We start from the raw sequence: 23261 nt of genomic DNA, 5'->3' as shown, positions 1-23261 counted from the left end.
TACTCACTAACTTTACCACTTCATTCATTCCAGAAGCAAAATGAAGACGGTTTTAATTCTGCTCAGCATTTTGGGAATGGCCTGTGCTCTCTCAGTAAGTTCTTTATTCAGAACCTACAGTTATTTCCATTTCTGTCTTTTTGTATTGAGAGAATATGTAACAATTAAATGCTCTTTTAAACAGATGAAAAATTTGCATCGAAGAGGCAAATTAGAAGATTCTGAAGAAAATGGGGTAATTCACCTTAGCATACTTCCTTGGCTTGACTACACTCCCTCTAGACTTACTGCACATGAAACATGAATGTACCGTTTATTGTGTTCATGCAGGTCTATAAGTACAGGCCCCGATATTACCTTTACAAGCATGCCTACTTTTATCCTCCTCTAAAACGATTTCCAGTTCAGGTAAGTGTACAACTTAATTTTCCTTCTCACCCATTACAATTGAAAGGGAATGAAATTTAACTGTAAAACACCTAAATTCAACTCTCCCTGAAATTCAGCCAGAAAGACCACTGACTACAAACAGTTTGTTTTTAACATAATAAAATAAAATTTATTCCTAAGGTTTTCTTGTAAAGCAGAGCCACACACAGAGAGAGTAAACTCATTTGGGCCCAGTCTAGAGTGACACAATGAAAGCACACACGGCAGAACATTGAGTTCAGGTGTTTTGTCTAATTCACTGACGAAAGTGGACAATTTTATCTGTTGTTGACATTTAAGTCAGTGATAAGGCCACTAACTGCCGTATTATACAGTCATATAACTGTTTTATATCCAATAATTTAGACGCTTTTAATTTAGGGGAAAAAATTGACTTCATAAACAACGAAGAGCATTAAAAAAATTCCTGATAACCACTGGTTTGCTGAAGAGTTTCTGAACCTTTGACCTGTGTAGTTCACTAGAACAATACATCATATTGGAGCATAACTCTAATGGAAAGTGTAGCTCAAGAATGCAGAGGAAAGAGAGAAATTCATGAGGCAAACTAAAAACCTCGTGAGAAAAACAAAACATCCTTAAAATCTGTAAACAAACAAACAAAAAATAACTGAACACTAAAAATAAGAGTTTCTGTTTTTACTGAGTTACCTGTGAAGAGGGTTCTGAAAACTAGAGGGTGTGGTGCTGATTTTAAATAGACAACAAACCAGAATTGTGCTATTTTTATTACTATACAGTCTGGGCTCAGGGCACCAATTATGCACCATCTGACCCCCGTCTCCTGAGACACTAAAAGCAGTAAGGCCGCTGAAAACGATGCCTTAGGGCAGTGGCTTGGCATAGTATCCTGCCATATGTTGGACTAACCCACTTCCAACTCATACAATGGTAGGAAATGATCATCTTAAAGTATTTCTAGCACCATAATAATTATGGGGAATGTGTATGGCCACAGAAATATGAGCACCAATGATACAAGAGTTGTGGGTTTTCAGAATTGCCTTCCATTCTTTGGTTTGCCCATAAATAAACATTGCTCATTTGAAACTTTGTTGTCTTTCTTAAACTTAAATGGAAATGATAATACATTTACGTTTCGGACTACCTCTTCAACTTTTCTAAAATATCATATACTTGGAGGTATTCCTACCTAAAAATTTTTATAGATATCTACGTGTGGCCCAATTCAAATGTCTGTAGTGAAAAGATAGTAGGAGAGGTAATATTTTTCCTTACTGATAGACCCAAAGTTCATAGATTTTTAAGCAGATCTTTAATATACAAAATTTCTACAGATTATATGCAGATAGATTTATCTCAACCAATGTAGAATTTGTAAATAAGACAGTTGTTTCAAAATATAATCCAATAAAATATATCTCCTGATCCAACAGTCTGATCTAGTATTGATGATCTATCATCCCACTTTACAAAGTTTGATTTCCAAGATTTTTCTCCTTACATGTCTACTTATATGTTTCCATAGCTCCTTATTATTTATTTCCTTAAGTCTGTTAAGTATTTAGCGCCCAGACCATCACCCCCAAATGCATTAAGCTGCACTGGCTTTGAAGTTCGTGTTTTATTCAAACTGATCTGTGTTTATATACAATCTTTTCTAAAATACCAACTTGCATGAAATAGCTTATGTTGATTGCAAGGCTGTCAGTCCATTGTAGCTTACCTGCTTGGCTACAGAAATGTAAGTATCAATAAGCTTAACACCCTAAGCATTTTTAACTGAGGAAATTGTTTTTTTATGATTAAAATGATACTTGGTTAGTGTGTGAACTCTTAGACAGCAGGGACTTTATCTTAAATTTCTTTTATCAGACTCATCTCAGTTATCACAGTACTTGACATGGGGAACTGCCCATACTTCCAACTTCCTCTCTTGCTACGACCTTCATTCTCAGTACAGTGCCTGGAATATATATTTTGGAAGGGAATAAACGCAGTAGGGATAGAAGTTGGAAGGAGTATATGAAAGACTTCCAGAAGAATCAATAGGACTTGTTGACAAGTTGGTAATAAGGTGTAAATGAAAGAAAGGAAAATAAGAAATGCTAAGTCTTCAAGGCATTTCATGCAGTTTTAAAACTGTCCTCACTGCAGATACTAATTGAAGAGTGAAATGGTTGGAGTAAGATGAAAGCTAGAGGTAAGGAAAGCTTGTAAAATGACTAAAACATTCCCATTGAGACAAAGTATGCTGTCCTCTCTATATAATTTAACTAACAAACAGAAATAGTTCCAATAGAATCTAATGCTTTATTCACCTCTGGGCTAGGGGAGGCACAGCCATTAAGGTCATAGCAGTGGAAGAGCAGGTCTAATTATTCTCTTTTCCACCCAAGATTATTCTTGGCTCAAGGAGACAAGCATTCCTTTCCTTGGGTGGATGGCTTGGCCATCTGAAGAATGAGCCCAGCAGGGAGAGCCCTGAGCAGGGCTGGGACATGAATATTCCCTCATGTTGATCTCTATCCCTAAGGTTCTTCTGCAGCTATGTTTTCTAAGACCGATGGTACTTAACTGAGTCACCAGAATCAAAGATAAATTTGCAGAGCAGAAAATGACAGAATCTTAAGTTAGGTATCTACTCGTATGCTTAGTGTCATTAAGGAGTGGTTGCAGAAGAAAGAAGGAAAGTTCAATTTGGATTAACATTGGGAGAAAGAGGAAAAATCTCCTCCGCTGTCTTGAAGGCTCAGATAACAGATGTTTAGATATACCTTTCCTTTTAAAAAGTAGCAAAGCTCATTAACTTATAATTTTATTTTTATATGCAGACTCCTCGGTTTAATTTATTCTCATTCAATATTGAGCTTTTTAGAGGACTGGTACTCATAAATTTCCTAAATGAGTAAATGAATTTTTCTCTTATATAACTTTACACACACACACACACACACACTTCATTTTAGGCATTAGCTTTAATTAGATTAAAAGGTACTAAAAATTATATGCAAATTTAATTTCAAGTCAAATTCTAAGTTAAATTCACCAAGAGAGCTCATTATTTATGAAAATCATCCAGTAACAACTTATATTTTGTAAAAAGCCTAGTTATCATTTCATTCATATTTTATAAAGAAAATAAAACAGTGAGATCGATGTTTTAGCTCAAGGCTTGCCTTGAACTGGTTGGAAAATTCACAACCGTGTGGGCTTAGATTCCTTCTTTGTAAAATAAAAAAAACTGGACCAGATAATTCTCATTCTCTCAGAGCTAAGCCATTCTGCCATTCATTGCCCTCGTTTTTACGTACAAAATATTTCAACACACTGTCAATGCTTTCGAGGTTAAAAATGGAATATTTCAATGCATATCTCGATCACTGTAAAATGCCCCTTTCTCTCTAACCTTGTTTTGCAGATGTCCAATCTCCTCATATCTTTCTCACAGTAGCATGAGAACTGTTCTAAGTAAATAAGTATGTATGTACACATATATTCGTATGTCTATGAATTCATGTATACATTTTTTTTTAGAGCAGTAGTGACTTATCTGAAGAAAATGGAAATGGTGAGAGCTCAGAAGAGGAGGAAGAAAAGGTAAGGAATTTCTGCAGGTTTTTTCATAGCGAACCAGGCAGCACAAAAAACAAATAGAAACTAGTCTCCTGTAGTCTACACTCAGCAAATAGACATTGCCAGGTTACCAACTGCCCACAGCCTTCTATTTTGGACAAGGAGAATATTATTTAAATGAGGATTAAATAAAATGACCTGCTTAAAACACTATTACAGTTTGGGGATAAAGTTACGTGTAAGTTGTATATGAATACAAAAGTATCTCCATTTTAAGTGGAAGAAATGTAAACTCGGAGAGGAGGAAAGAAAGTATTGTTTACATTTAGGTGGATAGAGCACGATGGCAAAAGACAAATATACAATAATCCTAAACTTAGTGCAATACTTGTTTTAATGACTAAACTTCAAAAATTCAGTTTAATCAGTGGGTAGTACACGAAAGCTAATCTCATATCCTCTACACTGTTATTGTGATTTATCTGCCTTTCTTGACTCACAAAGCAGGGCTGTTCTTTCTGATTGGAATTTTATATGTCTTTTTGCCTACTAATAAAATTCATGTTTTCACAGAAATGCAAATGCTCAAGATGTATAAATACCTTCCTATATAGTACTACAAATTAGTATAGCTCATGGCTAAAATTCATCTATATAACTTGGAAATTGTGCTAACATGTTTATAACTGACATTCTTGCCCACAGAAACATAGTAATTAGGTACATTTTCCTGGGTAGTCAATTATAGCTATCCACTGGTTTGGGAACCTTCTAAATTCAGGTATTCTTAGATGCTATTTATGAAGGGACAATGACAGTCTAAAATGGATCAAAATGTCTGCTCAAAATGGATAAACGTCTGCTCTGTTGAAAACAAAATGGTGTGGGAACTTTAAAAGTGACGCATAATTAGTCTGATTTTTTTTTAACCATAAAAGTAACTTTTTTAGTACCACAATTTATCCTAATAGCTTTTAAAGGGGTACCTTACAAGAATGTCAAGCCAGTACCAGGAAAAATGCCACCTACTAAATCCCACAAAATTTTGCCTGGAGTTCCACATAGCAATCTTACACAAGAACTAAGCTAGGGTAATCCATTTAACCACAGAGACTATAAAATTGCCTTACCAGCTAGATTTCCCAGTTAGACTGCATATCTTTTGACAGTGGTTCTTCATTTGTTGCGATGGTGGTTGGGATGGAGAAACATTAAGGTTCCTTTAGAATTCTGATGAAATTTCACGTACTCGATATTTTACCAACAATCTCTGAACATTTCTGGTCCTCCCAGAACTTATCTGCAAACTCCCCATGACCCGGGAGACTAGAGGCCATAGGTAACAATCCTTGCTTTGAGGGTCAACAGTGCTGTACCCTCTTTTGCATCTCTTCACACCGCCCAGCCCAGTTTCTTATACATATATAGTGCCCAGTCAATATTTGGTGGTTTGGTTTTGAAACTTCAGAGGAATAAATGCTCCAAAGACCATTCATTCAAAGTGATGAAGAAACCTGGGAGTCTTCCATCCTGAAGAGACTTTAGAACCTCTTTTGTCCCCATCTCTTCCTGAGAATTTCACTGGCAATTCAGATTAAATACAGAGTCTCCAGGAATGTATTCCCATGAGAAGGTGCTAAGGCATATCTTCTATTTGGTGATCGTACATGTTTTTCCCCTCTCCTAAATTATTCAGTCTCACATTTATAAAACTTTTATTGAAATATAATGTACATAACACAATGATCATAAGTTTATAGATGACTGAAATTTCAGAAATTGAGCACTTAAGGGTAACCAGCACCCATAGAAAAAAGCAGCACATGTTTTGTGCTCCATTCCATCTGTTAATCAACCACCACCAAAGGCAACTGCTATGTTGACTCCTAACAGATAGGTTGTTTCTGGCTCTTTTTTGTTCCATATATATACACACACACACACACACACACACACACACACACACACACACACACATACATACACACACACATACATACATGTATGGAATCATGCAGCATGAATTCTTTTGCATGTGACCTCCACAATCTCTTGAAAAACACATTGAAATGAATTCCGTTTTCCAGTACTCATTTAAAGTAAATGAATTCTGTGTATGAATTCCTGACTTTCAGTATTAGCTGTGAATTACTTTGAGAGGTTACCTCAATCAACAAACAATTGCCTAACAACATGGAGAAAAGGCAAAATAGTAAAATGTTAAAGATGATAATAACATTCATCGAGGAGTAGTAATTTTTAAAAAACATCTCCTGCAATAACATAATGTATCACTAAGGATTTCTTGGAGTGTCTGGTTTCTTCTTTGCCCAGAAAAATTGTGTGTCAAGTGCCTGACATCTTTCGAATACTGCACACATCTCAAGACTGGCTTATATACTGGCAGATGGATTTTGAATTTAATATGTCTCTTTTTCTTTAAATACTCCTGAAAGTAAATGAAATACATTCACTTCTTTTTTATAGTAAATATGACATGCAATCAACTTGTTTGAAGAGAGGGGCTTCTATAAGGAATTCTTTTCTGAAAAAATATCCTAGGTATAGTGTGGACAATTCACATAAATCCTCCTTGCCATCAAAAACATCATGGTGCACAGAAAGGGCCCAGGTTTGTTTTTTTTTTTTAATTAGAAGGATACAGTTTCATCACTTACTATGAGACTTTAAACACGTTATTTAACTTTTCTGAGCTCGCTTTCCTTTTCTAAAGGGTGTGAGTTACAACCCTACCTTAAAAGACTGCTCTAAGGAATTTAAAAATAGGTATAAAGTTCTCAGCTTATTTGTCAGCAAATACAATAATTAATGAACTGTCATGTCGTAGCAGCTATTAACAAGACTTTCAGAGCCTAAGCTATGTATTGTATGATACCATATAGTCAGATATGCTGAAATTATTACACAAATATTTTTGAATTGATTAAACGGAATACATAAATATCTAAAACACACTATAGTGAGGTAAATAGTATGAGAAAACTTTGAATTGAGTTCTGAGAAGTGAGAGGTGCAAATGGCATAAGAGGAAGCAGAATTGTCAACACTGGGTGACAAGCTGGCTGAGGGATATGGAGGACGTTCTTTCCAATAATGGTTCACGACTACAACAAATCTTGAGTTATCTTCTAGCTTAAATAAATTTTCTTGCTCTGGACACTTACCCCAGGAGACTTCAAATGAAGAAGAAAACAATGAAGAGAATGAAGATTCTGATGGAAATGAAGACGAAGAGTCAGAGGCTGAGAACACCACCCTTTCCATTACCACACTTGGTTATGGAGAGGAGACCGCACCTGGAACAGGGTATATAGGTCTAGCTGCCATCCAGCTTCCCACGCAGGTAACAATTCCTCCAAGATGTTCAATCTGCTCTCATTGCTTTACTGAAGTCTGAGGTTATCCTGACACTCTACACACAGTATTTTATATTATCTTCATAAACTCAATGAAAAAGTAAGAGCAGGTACAATGTCCCTGTTTACAAATAAGGAAAGGTTTTTCCCATGGAAGTTCTCTTTCCATGTTCTTATACTGACTTTCAATATTATCACAGAAGACTAAGGAGAAGCATCTTAGCAATGGATAAAAGGTCCTGAGAGATGCCATAGCATTTCTGGGAAGAGGATTCCAAGACAGAGAAAGTGAGTAGCAAAGCTATAGAAAGCATCTCCCACAGAGACTTATTTTATCAGGTACCTTTTTTCTCCCTCAAAACCCAATGACAAAGGTACTAATTCTGAATTTTTAAAAACCCACCAATTCTTTGGTAACTTAAATTGGCTTCAATTAAGAATTACATGTAGGACAAGGCTGTCAGTACAGCCTATGTTGGATGAAATAATGGCCTTAAGTTTTATGTTTTTCACACCTAAATTTGGATTCCTTCAAACTTTCCCTTATAGGCTGGGGATATAGGAAAGAAGGCTACAAAAGAGGAGGAAAGTGATGAAGAAGGAGGGGAAGAAAATGAAGATGAAGCAGAAGTGGATGATAATGAGGAGGGCGTAAATGGCACTAGCGCCAACAGCACAGAGATAGACAATGGCCACGGCAGCAGCGGTGGGGACAATGGAGAGGAAGAAGGCGAAGAAGGTGTCACCGAAGCCAATGCAGAAGGAACCACAGCGGCTGGAGGCCAGGACAATGGTGGCTCTAAGGCACCTACCTCTCCGAATGGTGGATTTGAACCTACAGCTCCACCCCAGGAGATCTACGGAACTACCCCGCCACCATCTGGGGAAACTACCACCCCTGGACATGAGGGGGAGTATGAACAGACAGGCACCAATGAGTACGACAACGGGTATGAAATCTACGAAAATGAAAATGGAGAACCTCGTGGGGACAATTACCGAGCCTATGAGGATGAGTACAGCTACTATAAAGGGCGGAGCTACGACGGCTATGACGGTCAAGATTACTACTACCACCAGTGAAGGCCCAGACTGGGATGAATTCATCCGTTCCGGCACTCTGTGTGGTTACCGTTTTCAAAGTTCAACTCAGGAAGATGCAATGTAACAAATGTGCATATTATAATGTGGAACGGTGCTGCCGTTCCAAAGTGGCTAACCAATGCGTGAGATCGTGTGTGACTGAATGTTTCGAGGTTGTAGTTCTATAAACAGCGTTTTAACGTGTTTGCGCTAATGGCTAAAACATACCCTTTGTTCGAGCGGTGCTTCTTAGAAGAGATTCACTGACATCAGTAACACTGTATACGATAAATGTGTAGTTCTCTAATCACACTACCTATCCATCACTGTATATTAGGTTTAATTATCATCCTCATGTATTTTGATGTGACCTGCATGTATATTCTATCTATGGGTTTTATCACAAATAAAAATGCAATCCTTCAAATGTGTTATAATGAAGAAGAAGAATGAGAGATTCAGAATGAAAAGAAGTGAGACCAGTGGGATGACGATTCAGCTAAAGTATGAAAGCTTATTTTCTCTATGGTTTAAAACTAAGAAGGACGATAGACATCTTTTTCATGGATAAATCAGCATAACTAAGATTTTGAAATGCTTGTGGGCGGGCTCAGCCATATATATCAGGGACATAAACAGCTTTTATTAGAGTTGCCAGATTTGACAAATAAAAATGTAGGATGCCTAGTTAAATTTGAATTTCAGATAAACAATGAGTAACTTTTTAGTATAGGTATGCTCTATGCAATATTTGGCATTTGTGAAATATTTGGGACATATTTATACTAAATAAATGATTCATTACCTGAAATTCAAGTTTAATTGACTGTCCTGTGTTACATCTGGCAGCCCTACTCCTATTGATTTGGTTCTAGGTGGCACAGCAGTGGGATGGGGTAGAAAACTCTTATACGTACACACAAACATCAACCCATCATCTCCTTACTCTTTGTTTTGAAAAATGCGAAGCCTTCAGAAAAGTTGGAAGGCTAGTACATGAGCACCTAAATTCACCAACGGTTAACATTTTGCCATATTTATCTTTTCTATTTCTGTGTGCCTCTCTTCATATATATACGCTTCTTTGCCAAACCATTAAAGAGTGATTGCAGACATCATGGTATCACAATGTTCACCCCTAAACACTTCAGCATTTAGTATTAGAACAGGGAATTCTCCGACATGGCTGCCATACCATTCTTATTCTCATTCTCAAGGAATTCAACCTAGATATGATAATATTTTCTAATACACAGTCCATATTCCAATTTTCCCAATTATTCCAACCATGTAATTTATTGCTAACTCATTTAACCCTCACAAAACTCTGTCAGGTAGGTTTTATTGTTATCGCCCGTGTTACTGACAAAGGGGCTGAGGTACAAAGAGGTCGAGCATCTTGCACCAGGTCACAACGTCAAAGCAGCAGCCTAGCTTTAGGATCTGTTCTCTTGACCATTAACGTATATTCATTAGTGCATATTCATCAGGAATGGATGTTGAGCCATGAGTGGGCAGGAAATCTCTAATGATAAGGCATTGCTGAAAAAACGAGACGTCCTCTATCACAATCTTCTTAGAACCAACTATGTTTTTTTACGACTTGAGCCCTAGAGAATATTTTCAAAGCAAGGATCCTCTGATATTTTGCAGGGATTTTGGTACACCTTTCTATATAGGTAGATTGGTACTGTGCAAAATGCACGAGCCCTGGAGTTAGGTGGGCTTGAATGATGGTGTTATCGAGAGTAAATGAATTTCCTTCCCTAGTCTTTGTTCCCTCACCTCCTACATGTGGAGTATACTCAGTGGGTTGCTGTTTAGAGTCCGACCCATTACGAGCTACTCAGATCATCACCTCTCTCCTCTCCAGTCCCTTCCTTTCTCCATCTTAACATTTAGGTGCATCTGATTGTAATAGAATTACCTGGTCATAAAAATTGTCTTTTGCGAACTCATAGATCATTTTTTTTCTTGTCCTAATGCTTCCTTGTAAGCAAAAGCTTTTCATGAGATGGAAGCCTTGGGAACAGTGTGATAAATACTATTTATTCAGCAATATAGGTAATCTTTACTCTTTATTTGTGACATTGTCACAAACTATCACAATATATCATAGAATCATCAAATCTTAGATTTGGCCAGCCACAGGGCACTTTGCTAAGACTTGGGTTGGACTGCAGTCAGTTCTTGCCCACATGGAGACCATGCAAGGTTGTCAGAGAGCTGCTCTTCCATGTGCCTCTTCCAGATACCAAGGTTTGGGAGACTTATGAGTGTCCTAGAACATTTAAAGAACGTTGACCACACGGAGAGTTCAGATGGGCTTAGCATGAGAGAGGGCTACTTATGTGAGATGATTCATGGTGACATGTAGGCCCTCACCAAGCAATGGGATACTGACTGGCCTCCCAGCTCAGGCCACACCCCAGGGGTGGCTGGTCTTTGGGTATTAGCATGGCCACAGGGTAGCTGCTTCTGAGAGATGACTCTGCCCCTCTCCCTGTGGTCTCCCTAGGCCCTATCCCCTCACTTCAAGTCCCTCTTACCTCCTCCAACATGATGCCTCAATCAATATCCTCCCCAGCTGGCAACCAGGGGGAGCCATGTTTAATCCGCAGGGAGCGCTGAATATCCCCCTTCCCCTTTTCAATTTATTATTGTTACATAAATTCTATACCCTGCCTCTTTCACGGCTGACCCTGTGGATTTCCTATCACCCTTTCCTCTCTTAACAAGATTTTCATCTTGCAAAACTAAAGCTTTGGTTTTCAAAATAATTGCTTCTGCTGAGAGTTTCAAGAGCCTATTCAGAACTGAAAAACAAAACATTGACTTTCTTTCCTCTTACTAAAAAAAATCCCAATCCGGGACTTCCCTGGTGGTCCAGTGGTTAAGACTCTGTGCTCCCAATGCAGGGAACCCTGGTTCGATCCCTGGTCAGGGAACTAGATCCCGCATGCCACAACTAAGGGCCTACACGCCGTAACTAAAAGATCCCACACGCTGCAATGAAGATCCCATGTGCTGCAACTAAGACCCAGCACAGCCAAAAAACCCCCAAAATCCCAATCCATCTCTAGGCAAAGTGAATCCCTCTGAGTGACAAAGAGAAAAAGTAATGAAAGTGTGAGAAAAGCAGAAAAATATAAATACATTCTTTTGAAAAGGATAGTCTAATGTCAAGAAATATGAGTCTTTAAAAAAGAATCAATATTAATTAAAAGGAAATCATGAAGCAATCACTCGGACCTTTTGTTTATCCAAGTGCAAATACTTGTAAATATTTTCTGCCCTCAGTGAGTTAGATACTCATTAACTTGGTTTGTTGTTCTAAGAATAAAAGTTCCATGGAAGATGTATTCTGTTCTTTTTCAGGAGGCTTTCCCCCTGTATTTCATAACTCCCAGGGTCCAAGAAGATAAGACCTTCATCAGTGTGTACAGAATTTTGTCTTATCGCTTTTTCTCTTTTTTTTTTTTTTTGTGGTACATGGGCCTCTCACTGTTGTGGCCTCTCCCGCTGCGGAGCACAGGCTCCGGACGCGCAGGCTCAGCGGCCATGGCTCACCGGCCCAGCCGCTCCACGGCATGTGGGATCCTCCCGGACCGGGGCACGAACCCGTGTCCCCGGCATCGGCAGGCGGACTCTCAACCACTGCGCCACCAGGGAAGCCCGTCTTATCACTTTTTAAAGCACAAATTCAACTTTCACTAGTTTAGTCATGGGTCAGAAACTTTCTCTGTAAAGGACCAGATAAGTAAATATTTTTGGCTTTGCAGGCCATATGGTTTCTGTCACAACTCTTCAAATCTGTCATTGTAGCGAAGGCCACCATAGACAAAATGTAAACAAATGGGCATGGCTGTGGTCCGATAAATCTTTATTTGCTAAAACAGCTGTTGAGCCAGATTTGGCCTACAGGCCATAGTTTGCTGATTTCCATTTCGGATGACTCTAAAGTCATAACCATAGAGAACTGATTAATTTAAAACTTTAGCTGTTGTTAATCACTTAGGATATAAACAAACGATCAGTGAACTCGCTAAAAATGCAGTACCTTTTCTCATATTTGATACAGCAATCTGTGAGTTATCGCCTTTCTGTAGCTGCTTAATAAAATAAAATGACACTTCCTGGACCTGAACACATCAAGAATGTTATTTATCTCTAATAAATAATGTTTGAAGATAATATTTTCATTATCCTAATTATCTTTTGAAACTTTGTGACAGAGATTGTCAGGTATGTCTAACCCCTTAGCCAGCTGAGGGGAAGTTTGATTTTGATTCTAGCTACAGGATAGTGATGGGGAATCAACAGCACAACATAAACCATCACTTACGTTGTGTAGAATGAGTGATCATCAAGTCCAGTACTGCTATGGTTAATTCTATGTGTCAACTTAACTGCGCCAAGGGGTACCCAAATTAAACATTTTTATCTCTGGGTGTGTCTGTGAGCATTCTTCTGGATGAGATTAGCATTTGAAGAGGTGGACTCAGTAAAGTAGATTTTCCTCCCCTATGTGGGTGGGCATCACCCAATTGATGGAGGGCCTGAAAAGAACAAAAAGGCAGCTTCCTGTATGGCTGCTTCAACTGGGACATCTGTCTTCTGCCTTGGACTGGGAATGACACCAGCTGCTCATCTGGCGCTCAGGCCTTGCGATTCAGATTGGATTTACACCACTGGCTTCCCTGGGTCTCCAGCTTTCAAATGGTGTAGCATGGGACCTACCAGCTTCTGTAATCATGTGAGCCAATTCCTCATAATAAATCTCTTCCTATGTGTATAACCTATGGGTTCTGTCTCTCTGGAGAGAAACAGACTAATATAAGTACACCAAACATTTTAAGAGTAATTTTCAGGGAATTCTCAATACCTGCATTGCTATCGGGACTGACTCGGGCACACTGTATTCTCCAAAGACGGCTTCGACACTATCTCCCCTTCCACAAGTCTTCGGCAATGTGACGTTGCCACTTCTCCCCAAGGTGTGGAACATATACTACTCCTTTGAATCTGACTGCTTTGACCAATATCATGGCAATGACTCTAACAGTTCCAGGCTTCGCTTACTTCTGTTTTCTGCTCTTGAGAGCCTAGAGGATCTCAGGAGCGGGGAAGCCCCCTGAGAAAGAGCAGAATGTAATTTGCATGGGAACCTCTACTATTAGACCAACAAATCCAGTTAATGAGCTTTTAACCCACTGAGTATTTTAATCAAGTCCAGTTGGTTCTGCTGGAGAGAGAGGTCATGTGAAGAAGCACCAAAGCACCGTCTTGGATGTGCAGCCCAATCAGGTCTTCAGAGAAGTCCTGCACCCATCCCGTCTGAGTGTCCCAAATGAGAGATCTGAGGATAGCACAGCTGAGCCAAGTCACCCCACAGACACTTGAGAGAAAACAATCAATGGGTGTTTTAAACCACTAAGTTTCAAGGTAGTTTGTCATATGGCAATAGATAACTGAAACAAGAACAGACAAGCATAGAAAAAATTCTGAGAATTTGTGAGAATTAAGACAGTCATGAGAGGAGAGCTAAAATAAAATGATAACACGATACATATAAACACGAAGTTTAAAAACTGAGAAGACAAGATAGGCCGAAATTAGGTAAGAAAATAGTATGTGTCCAATACGATGAATAACTAGCTGGTATATGTCATCATGTTCTGTCTCTTAAGAGGATACTTGGTCCTGCAAAACAAAATGGCAAGAACTATTTGGGAATGAGAGCTATTTCCCTCCTGAGGTCACACAACGAAGCCTTACAGCTTCTTCCAGCAATGTCGCCATGTCCCGAAGGAAAAGCCTGGTATCATTATAATTACATTTTAACTACACCCTCTAAATTACACTTTAAGGTGTAGTGAGACATCTTTCTAATATAAAAATAAAAGCAAATGATATTGACATGCCTTCCCTTTGCCAGTAATAGCTGAACGGGTAAACAAATAGCCTAGAGAAATGCACACAGCTAGCTTCACGCCACTTGTGACCCTTTGTGGTTCCGTATCCCGCTGAAATTTTCATGTACTTCTGTTGAAATTCCCAAACACTAAGAGAAAAAAATAATAAAAACTAAAAAAGAACCCCATAATTTGGCGGCAGATGAGAAAGTTGGTTGTAAGTGACGTTTTAAAAAGTGACCTTTTTTAAACTCGGGATGAATATTGATCCTCATGAATGAACATATTTAAAACAGAAACATTTTCTTCTGCTAAAGACAGGGCAAGTCCCAGCACACCCATTTCACACTCTCTTCTGGAGATGAATGGGGAATAAATGATTCTATGAAATGCCTAAAGCCTTGACAAATCTGTAAGGGTCCATATGGTAAAGAGGAGATGCTCAACACGGGCCCTTCTTTTCCATTCACAACACTGTGGAGATCTCCCCACTGTTTCAGAAGGGAAAACTCAGTATTTGTTGCATATATAAATTAGAAAATAGAGCGTTATTTCAGTTAGTCAGAACCTATGGAAATACGCATAGTATATATTTATCTCTAACTGCCTCTGATGATACAGAGAAACGTGTCACCTAATAATGTTAAGGATAAGTTGGGGACCAAGATCCCAGAAAATAAAAAGAGTTCTTACTATCCTAAGTTTTAAAAAATGTATATCAAGGGCTTCCCTGGTGGCGCAGTGGTTGGGAGTCCGCCTGCCGATGCAGGCGACGCGGGTTCGTGCCCTGGTCCGCGAAGATCCCACGTGCCGCGGAGCGGCTGGGCCCGTGAGCCACGGCCGCTGAGCCTGCGTGTCCGGAGCCTGTGGTCCGCAACGGGAGAGGCCACGACAGTGAGAGGCCCGCGTACCGCAAAAAAAAAAAAAAAAAAGTATATCAAAACAATTGGACCTAGAGCACAAGTATAGAGAAGATGGATGGGAGGTTCCAGAAATAGATGGAAAAACAAAACAAGACAAAACAAAAACACAAAGCCTCACTCCTGGATGAGGGTCCAGCAGCTGGAACAGATAGTGTAGGGTCCTAGTTAGCTCATAGTTTATGATTGTTCTCAATAAAGCGAAGGGTAAGAAATGAAAAAGCCAGCACAAGACGAAACAAGTTTCGTGGACTATTTCCATCTGAAAATCTCTTTGAGGAGCAGCTCCTTGTGTCAGCCCGGCCCAGGAGATTCCGGCTAGGTGCATCATCGGTGGAGATGTCTGTTCTTGAACCATGAACCGAGAACCAGAAGAAAGTTCGCGTCCATTTCCTGTTCTTCTCTAGTCCTTCTTAATTTTATTTTATTTTGTTGTCTTTTCCAATTAAATAGAAATAGTGCGAGGCTAGATTACCTTTTTTACAGAACCCTGCTCTTTATCTTTGAGTCCTAAGAAATGTTATGGCAAAACTGTTTATTACACAAAAACATTTAGGAAACTTATGTTGAGTTTTTGAAGTTCAAGCTCAACCCAGGGGGCAAGCTTTAAGAGGGTAGCAGTAACACCTCTACTTCACAGAACTTTAGCAACTGATTATTCTCTGGTTTTCTCCCCATGGTTTCTTCTCAGCAAACTTTTAGACAGAAAGTTTGATAGGCTCAATTTTTTTTTCTTTTTTTCTCTTCTTGCTTTAGTCAATTGTAGGTTCTAAATTTAAAGCCCAAGTTGCATTTTTATTTTTTGAGCTTTGAATTCATTTTAGCTTTGGAAGTATATATATATTTAGCTACTGCCAGTTTACTCCTTGGTAGGACTGGTAGCTAAGTCAACTTTTCTCTTAACATTCTATGAGTTTTCTCTTATAGAACACAGATTCATCTAGATAGAATTAAACACTTTCCCATCACTTAAATAAAGGGGAAATCTCTTGCTAAACTTCTTTGGAAAGAAGGAAAGACAAAGAAAAAGCACATTTGAGAAATAATCTGAAACTATAATATTAGTGAAAAAAACCCTAACATTTTCTAAAGCTGCACCATGTATGAGGCACATACCAGGTGCTTACTTCTACCTGATCATTCAAAAGTATAAAGTTACTTATAAACTCTAAAGTTACGGAAGAGTGTAAAACCTTAAAACGCTGCGGATTTTCTAAGTGTTATAGAAATCTGTGAATAATTCATCACGTTAAGAGAATATTAAAAAGTGAGGAGTTTTGTGGTATTCTCATCTGTCTACTGTTTATATAGCTGTATGTTTCTGTTCAGTCTTACGGTTGACTGAACACTGTTCTTGTCCATTCCTTTCCTTTACTTCCATTTTCCTGTTAGCCTTTTTCTCTGTCTGCCAAGTCCTTTACATTTTGCTGAAATTCTGGTCATTAATATTTGTGATGTCTAGAGAAACAGCCCACCATTTGCTCTTAAACTTCAACTCTATTATTTCTTTCACCATTTCATTGATTTTTTTCCCTTCAACAATTGAGTCGTAAAAGAAGACATGGTTGGAAGATAAAGAGAGGACAGAAGAGAGATGCAGAAGGATGTCATCTGAATGCCAGATTATTATATAATGATGGGAAGAATGGGTGGGATGGGTAGCTATCATATATTTATCATTTAGTTTAGACTTAGGAACATTTGTTGATTTAATGTTTATGCAGACTTTAAGAGACAGTATAGTGCAGTGGTTTTCAAACCTCATTTTGGAGCCTCATTGCTTAATTATAAATTCTGGCTTTTTATTTTTATTTTTTTTTGCGGTACGCGGGCCTCTCACTGTTGTGGCCTCTCCCGTTGTGGAGCACAGGCTCCGGACGTGCAGGCTCAGCGGCCATGGCTCACGGGCCCAGCCGCTCCGTGGCACGTGGGATCTTCCTGGACCGGGGCACGAACCCGTGTCGCCTGCATCGGCAGGCGGACTCTCAACCACTGCGCCACCAGGGAAGCCCAAATTCTGGCTGTTTATATTTGCTGGATATATGACCTTAAGCAAGTCACTTAACTGCTTTATGTCTTATCACTAAAATCAGGGTGATAATAACAGCTACAATATAGAGTTTTTGTAAATATTAAATGAGTTAATATACCACACTTAGAGGAATACTTGGACCATAGGAATCATTCAATGAAAGTTCAGCTTATTATGATGCTCCCCATTCTCATATGGACAAACTGAGGCTCACAAAAGTTCAATTTAGTTGCTTAAGCAATTGACCACGGCGAACAAGAGGTAGAGTCAGTATTTGAACTCAGGTCTGTTTGACTCCAAAGCTACCAGTTAATCGCCTCCACTGTCAATGACAATGTCAAATACTCTAAACCCCACGGTTGAACGACTGTGAGTCAGCAGTGTCCCCAACCTAAAAGCTAAAATTCTCTTCCTGGCAAGAGTTTTAAGAACCAGCTATGTACACTCAGAAGAGGATCAAAAATAGGGATTCAGCCTGAACTAGAAAAGAAACCATTCTCTCAGCTAAAGCTGCCTAAGGGCTGCTTTCTTTTTTTTATTTTGGGTTTTGTCTGTTTTGAAAGTTAGGAGAAACTGGGAGTTTACATTTAAATCTCATTAAATATCATTTATAGTCTGTTAAAGTTGTGTTTAGCTATAGGTAGTTCTTATCCCTTAGTATGGGTTAAACAATTCTTACATTATCTTTTATTGATGTTTCACATAATGTTCTAATTACCCCTTCAGGTCGTAAAATATTTTAGACTGAATGGAGCCTCCTGAACTACTGCAATCATGATTTTGGCAGCCAGACTGGGCCAACTACTGCCCTAGAAAGGCTTATTCTAATATGCGTGTGCCACTCGTTTCACTGAAAAAGTCAACGTCCTAAATTGACCACTTTATAACATTCACATACAAACCCAAACTCTCAATATTTCCCCCTAAACCACTCCTGCAGTTTCCCCCATAACAATACTAAAGAGCAACTTTGTTCTTCCAGTTGCTCAAGGCAAAAACCTTGGTGCCATCCCTGCTTCTTGATTTTCTCTCCCAGCCACATCCGGTCCATCAGCCAATCCTACTGGCTTTACTGTCCAAATACATTCAGAACGTGACCACTTCTCACCACCCCTTGTGGTTCAAGTCCAGATTACTTCAAGAGCTCCCTCGCCGGTCTCTGCCTTTTCGTACTCAGTCCCTCCTTCAGTTCCTCCTTTGCCCAAGAACTCCAAGGGCTTCCTTCTCACTCAGGGTGAAGTCAGGGCCTCGCGATGACCCAGGGGCGCTACATCATCTGCCATCGAATACTTTTCTGACCTCTACTCCCTTCCTGCAGTCCATCCAGCCAACCTGACCTCTCCTCTGTCTTGGAACAAGCCAGCAGGCTCTTGTCCCAGGGGTTCTCCTCCTTCTGCCTAGAATATTCTTCCCCTAGAGAGTCAGATGTCTACAGGTCTTTACTCAAAAGTCACTCTCTCAACGAGGCCCTCCTGGGCCTCACTATCTAAAATCTCAACCCAGGGAATTCCCTGGCGGTCCACTGTTTAGGACTCTACGCTCTCATTGCCGAGGGCCTGGGTTCAAACCCTAGTCAGGGAACTAAGATCCCGCAAGCCATGTGGCGCAGCCCCAAAATAAAAATTAAACAATTAAAAATTAAAAAAAATAAAATTTCAACCCAATGTCCCCACTCTCAATGCTTATTATTGTCCCCTCCCTGCAACACTTTTTCTTCTTAGACTTAGTCTCTGTCACTACCTAACATAACATTTTTTACTTACTCATCTTATTTATTGTCTGTCTCCCTGCCAGCTTATAAATTCCACGAAGACAGGGATTTTTTTTTTTCCTTTCATTCACTGCTGTTTCCCTAATGCTGGTCACATAATAGGCACTCAATGCCCTTTTGTTAAATGTTGCTGAAGTTCCTTCAGGCACAGTTGAAATTATAAGCTTTTGACATAAGAGGATAGCTAAACTGTTTTCTATTTATAAACTTGTGAGTTATTCAGCCAGTCCTAATTAATAGTTCTGAAATCAATTTTAATTATTTGACAACACGATATACCAAGCTGAGGTATTTATATTTTCTGTTTATCCCACTTTCTGGAACATTTGATAGCAGCTTTCTACCACAAAAACATTTTTAGATTAAAATTACTTTGCCCCCTATGGTTATCTGTGGGCACTGGTAACAAATTGTTTGCTAGCACTAAGTGAGCCAGTGCTGATTGGCCATTGAGGACTCTAACAAACTTTAAATTTCAGCAGAATGCCCAGACACCGTTAATTCTGCAGAAGAAACCAGGTATTCTGAAGGTCAAAGACCCCCAGGTAATTTGGCTCTCTTGATGTTCTCGATAACAACTTTATAACATAGTTCACATTTGTAAGATGCGTGACATCCAGGTAGGGAGCTTGCTTTTGAAAATGAATGCATATTAAAAGTGTTCTCTACTGAGCACACCTGTGTACTATTTATTGCTTTGTTTTAGAAAAAGAAAATGTGTTACCAAGCTCTAGAAATGATCAACTAAACTTGGTGGTTTGGTAGCAGCTTTCCCTCTGATTTGACTACCAACATTATCAAGCTCCACAGTAACTCAAAGACTTCAATTTTACTCCACACCTTTGCTTATAAGACAGAATAAGGATAATATGATCAGACTTATACTTTCAAACCTCATCTGTACTGATATTTCTACTGATCAGCATTGTCATTTGATACTTGACTTGTACTGTCCTAACCTCTAAAATGCTTGGAAGCTAAATTATAGCTAGGATTAAGGTCCTTAAAATTGTATTAATTTAGAAGAGAATAGCCCAGGATTTTAGAATACATTTAAAAGTTATATTTATTTCTCCAAATAAAAGCTATTACCTTGAACTGGTTAAAGATTGCAACAGTATTTAGATTATTTTTCCTGTTAAAAGTACTTCTCTCTCAAGTAATATCAAACAGTGATATAAATTTTTACTTCTCATATTGGTTGCTCTATGTCTGTGTGGTAGTTAGTAAAATACTTAATATCAAAACCAATAGATCAGTCATTCAAAATTATGTTGACTTTCTTTTTCAATCTAATGGCTACTTGACTTAAGTGAACTCACTAGATCCTCTTAGCATATAAACATGTACCTTTATCCATAAGAAAATGTTAGTGTTTTAAACATCGTTTTGTGGATCCCAGTAAAATACTATGACTTGCTTTACATCAACGACATGTAGATTTTTCTGTAATAAGATAAAAGAGTAGAAACTTATTCAAGGTGCTGTAGAGTCTGGCGTTAGAGCTACATTGGCTGGATGCTAATCCCAGTTCTGCCCCTGAACACCTGGGAATTCTGGGACAAGTTACTTGACTTTGTGTCTATTTCCTAATCTGTAAAACAGGACTAGTAATGCCACCTAACTCCACAGGGTTACTGTGAAGCTCAATTAATTGAATATATGTCAAATTTTTAGGACAGTGCTTGGCCCATTTTAGTTTTCAATAATGTTAGCTATTAATATAACTATTACATAAATTGCTTTGGTCTCCAGCCCACAGGTGGCTTCCACCTCATATACCTTGCTAATGAGTACGAGGATATATATTCAGGCACAGGGCCGGTGGTGAACAAGATTTCATTCCCACAGTAAAGACTGCCACCCTGGCAGATTCATTTAGAGTCCGTTATGAGTTGCTATACTAACTTACTGTTATTCTTTTTTTTTAACTGTTTCTTTCTTTAAGGACAAAAGCTAACCTTTATTGAGCACTTACTATGTGCCTGGCTCTGTGTAAAGAACTAAGAATTTTTTCATTAGATACAAGTTTAAGTATTATTCAGATCTTACAAATGAGGTAACCAAAGTTGAGAGAGTTTAAATGACTTGCCCAGGGTCCCTTGGTTATTAAATAACAGAGCCAAGAACTCCAACCCAGATCTAACTTTAAAACCTATTTCTTAACAATTTTGCTTTACTTCCTCTCTAAGAGATAGAATTCTGGGTTGACCACTGCTACCATCACACAGGTCCCTGAGGAAGTAGAATATATTTATAAAGGACTGAAAGAAAAGAATGGTCATTTAAAAACCCTTTTTTTCTCTCTCTTGTTCAAATTACATCATTTCTATTGATCTAAAGTTAAAGTTTATTGACTCTTTGCTTAATGTTATTCTGAATTATATAAATAATTCAATTAAATGGTCTCTCTCTAAAGATAAAAGGGAAAAGTTTGGGCTGACAATAGAGCAAATAAATATCTCTATGAACTCCATTTCTATCCAACTTCATTGTTTTCATAATATTGGACAATTTTCATTTTCACATTGGAATAATTAGACATATGAAAGCTCAGATTAAAGTTTCTACACTTGGCTATAAATTATATGTAGTTTTTCTTTAAACAAGAGGAAATGAACTGCTAAGGGGAAGGAGGTTTGTATAGACTTTTCTGTTTTATTTATTGTTATGGCTGCAGTTCATAACTGGCAATGCTTTAGGGTAAAATATTATTGTCTTTTTACAGAGATTCTCAAAGATGCGAATCATCTGTTTGGGACTGCTCCTTTTCAGTCTGACCCTGGCAGCTCCAGTAAGCATTTACAGATTCAGTTACGCATCATATAATCTCTTGCTCTCTTCTTCTCTTTTTCTTTTAAGCGATGTCTTTTGAAATTAGTAGCACTTACCTAGTTCAGTTACAATAAAGTACCACACAAAGAGGACCCATCCAACACTTGACACAAATGTCTGTCACCAGGGAAGCCCTCAACGAACATGTGAGAAGAATTACAAGATGGCTACATGTTGCCTTTGGAGAAACGCCAGTGAAAATATTTTTGAGAAAACCAATAGGCAGCCACAGTGTTTCAATCAGCTAATGCTAGTGAGTAAATATACCCAAATTATAACCTGTCAAAAGAATTTCTCAATATTTTACCAAAAACGGAGAGAATTTTACTTGAATGCTCCATGACTAAGCAACTAGACTTTATAGCTACACGATAACATGAAGGGACCAAACCTTTCCTGTAGTTCTTGCAACACTGCAACACTGGGAGATCCTGCTGGTGATTTTGTCTTCATCAGTGAGGCTAAAGATGGGAAGAAGTCTCCCTCAGCTTAACCCAGATCAAGCTCCAATTTCCTTTTGTGTCTTCTCTTGCCTCTGATTCACCCAGATGAGTGCTCAGGATGTGACGAAGTCATCTTGTGAAAATGCTGAGTGCTACCGATATTTTCTGCAAAGGAGACACAGCGCTAATTAGATAGTGTCTGGAAAACATCCTAACTTCTCTGAGTAACCTTTTCAGTTGGAAAAGCGTGGAAGCGAGTGGTCATTCTGTTGTCAGAAGAACTTACGCATAGGTCCTGAGCGAGTGGGCAACCAACTGGGAAATGCACTGACGGGCACGAGCTGTACCAACCGGCGAGGAGAGCCGGAGCTGAGGAAGGCGTGTCCCCTTTCAGCACACATGCTCTAGCAGTCCTCTGGGGGACGTACTGCTTAAAATAGACATCTGCCAGGCCCGATGCACACGACTGACTTTGCGCAATCGGGGCCACAGAGGCACGGGCTTAGGCATAAGGAGGATGGCGTGGGCCCCGCTGACCCAGCTCATCCCACCAGCCGAGGACGAGCCTGTTTTGAGCACCACGTTCCGAAGAACAGCTGCAGTGGCATCTCCGACCACCTTCCAGGAAATGTGCTGTGTCAGCACCAGCCCAGTGACCACCGGTCCAGAGAGGATGCCTGGCTTCCCTGGTGGCGCAGTGGTTGAGAGTCCGCCTGCCGATGCAGGGGACACGGGTTCGTGACCCGGTCCGGGAAGATCCCACATGCCACGGAGCGGCTGGGCCCGTGAGCCATGGCTGCTGAGCCTGCGCGTCCGGAGCCTGTGCTCCGCAAACGGGAGAGGCCACAGCAGTGAGAGGCCCGCGTACCGCAAAAAAAAAAAAAAGAAAAGAGGATGA

At 39.2% G+C, this 23261-nt stretch overlaps 2 protein-coding genes across 4 annotated transcripts in view; both read left to right on the top strand.

The window, feature by feature from the left end:
• Positions 1-40: 40 nt before the first annotated feature.
• IBSP (integrin binding sialoprotein) lies at positions 41-8447 on the top strand. The gene is made up of 6 exons (XM_024736201.1): positions 41-94; positions 185-235; positions 331-408; positions 3949-4011; positions 7178-7351; positions 7914-8447. Exons 1-6 carry the CDS (start codon positions 41-43, stop codon positions 8445-8447), a joined length of 954 nt encoding a protein of 317 aa, XP_024591969.1.
• Positions 8448-19608: 11161 nt separating this feature from the next.
• MEPE (matrix extracellular phosphoglycoprotein) overlaps positions 19609-23261 on the top strand; it is a 13980-nt gene continuing 10327 nt past the window's right edge. For 2 of the 3 annotated variants that reach the window (XM_024736217.1, XM_024736216.1), the window contains exon 1: positions 21826-21879. In XM_024736217.1, coding sequence (XP_024591985.1) covers positions 21826-21879 — 54 coding nt within the window. Of the gene's footprint in view, positions 19631-21813; positions 21880-23261 lie in introns of those variants that run through there. The other variant, XM_024736215.1, reaches the window with a different exon arrangement.

This window comes from Neophocaena asiaeorientalis, unplaced genomic scaffold (genome assembly GCF_003031525.2).
Source record: "Neophocaena asiaeorientalis asiaeorientalis breed wild unplaced genomic scaffold, Neophocaena_asiaeorientalis_V1.1 scaffold7, whole genome shotgun sequence".
Lineage (NCBI taxonomy): Eukaryota > Metazoa > Chordata > Mammalia > Artiodactyla > Phocoenidae > Neophocaena > Neophocaena asiaeorientalis.
The sequence above is the reverse complement of the archived record's forward strand: the minus strand, read 5'-3'. Positions and strand labels throughout refer to the sequence as shown.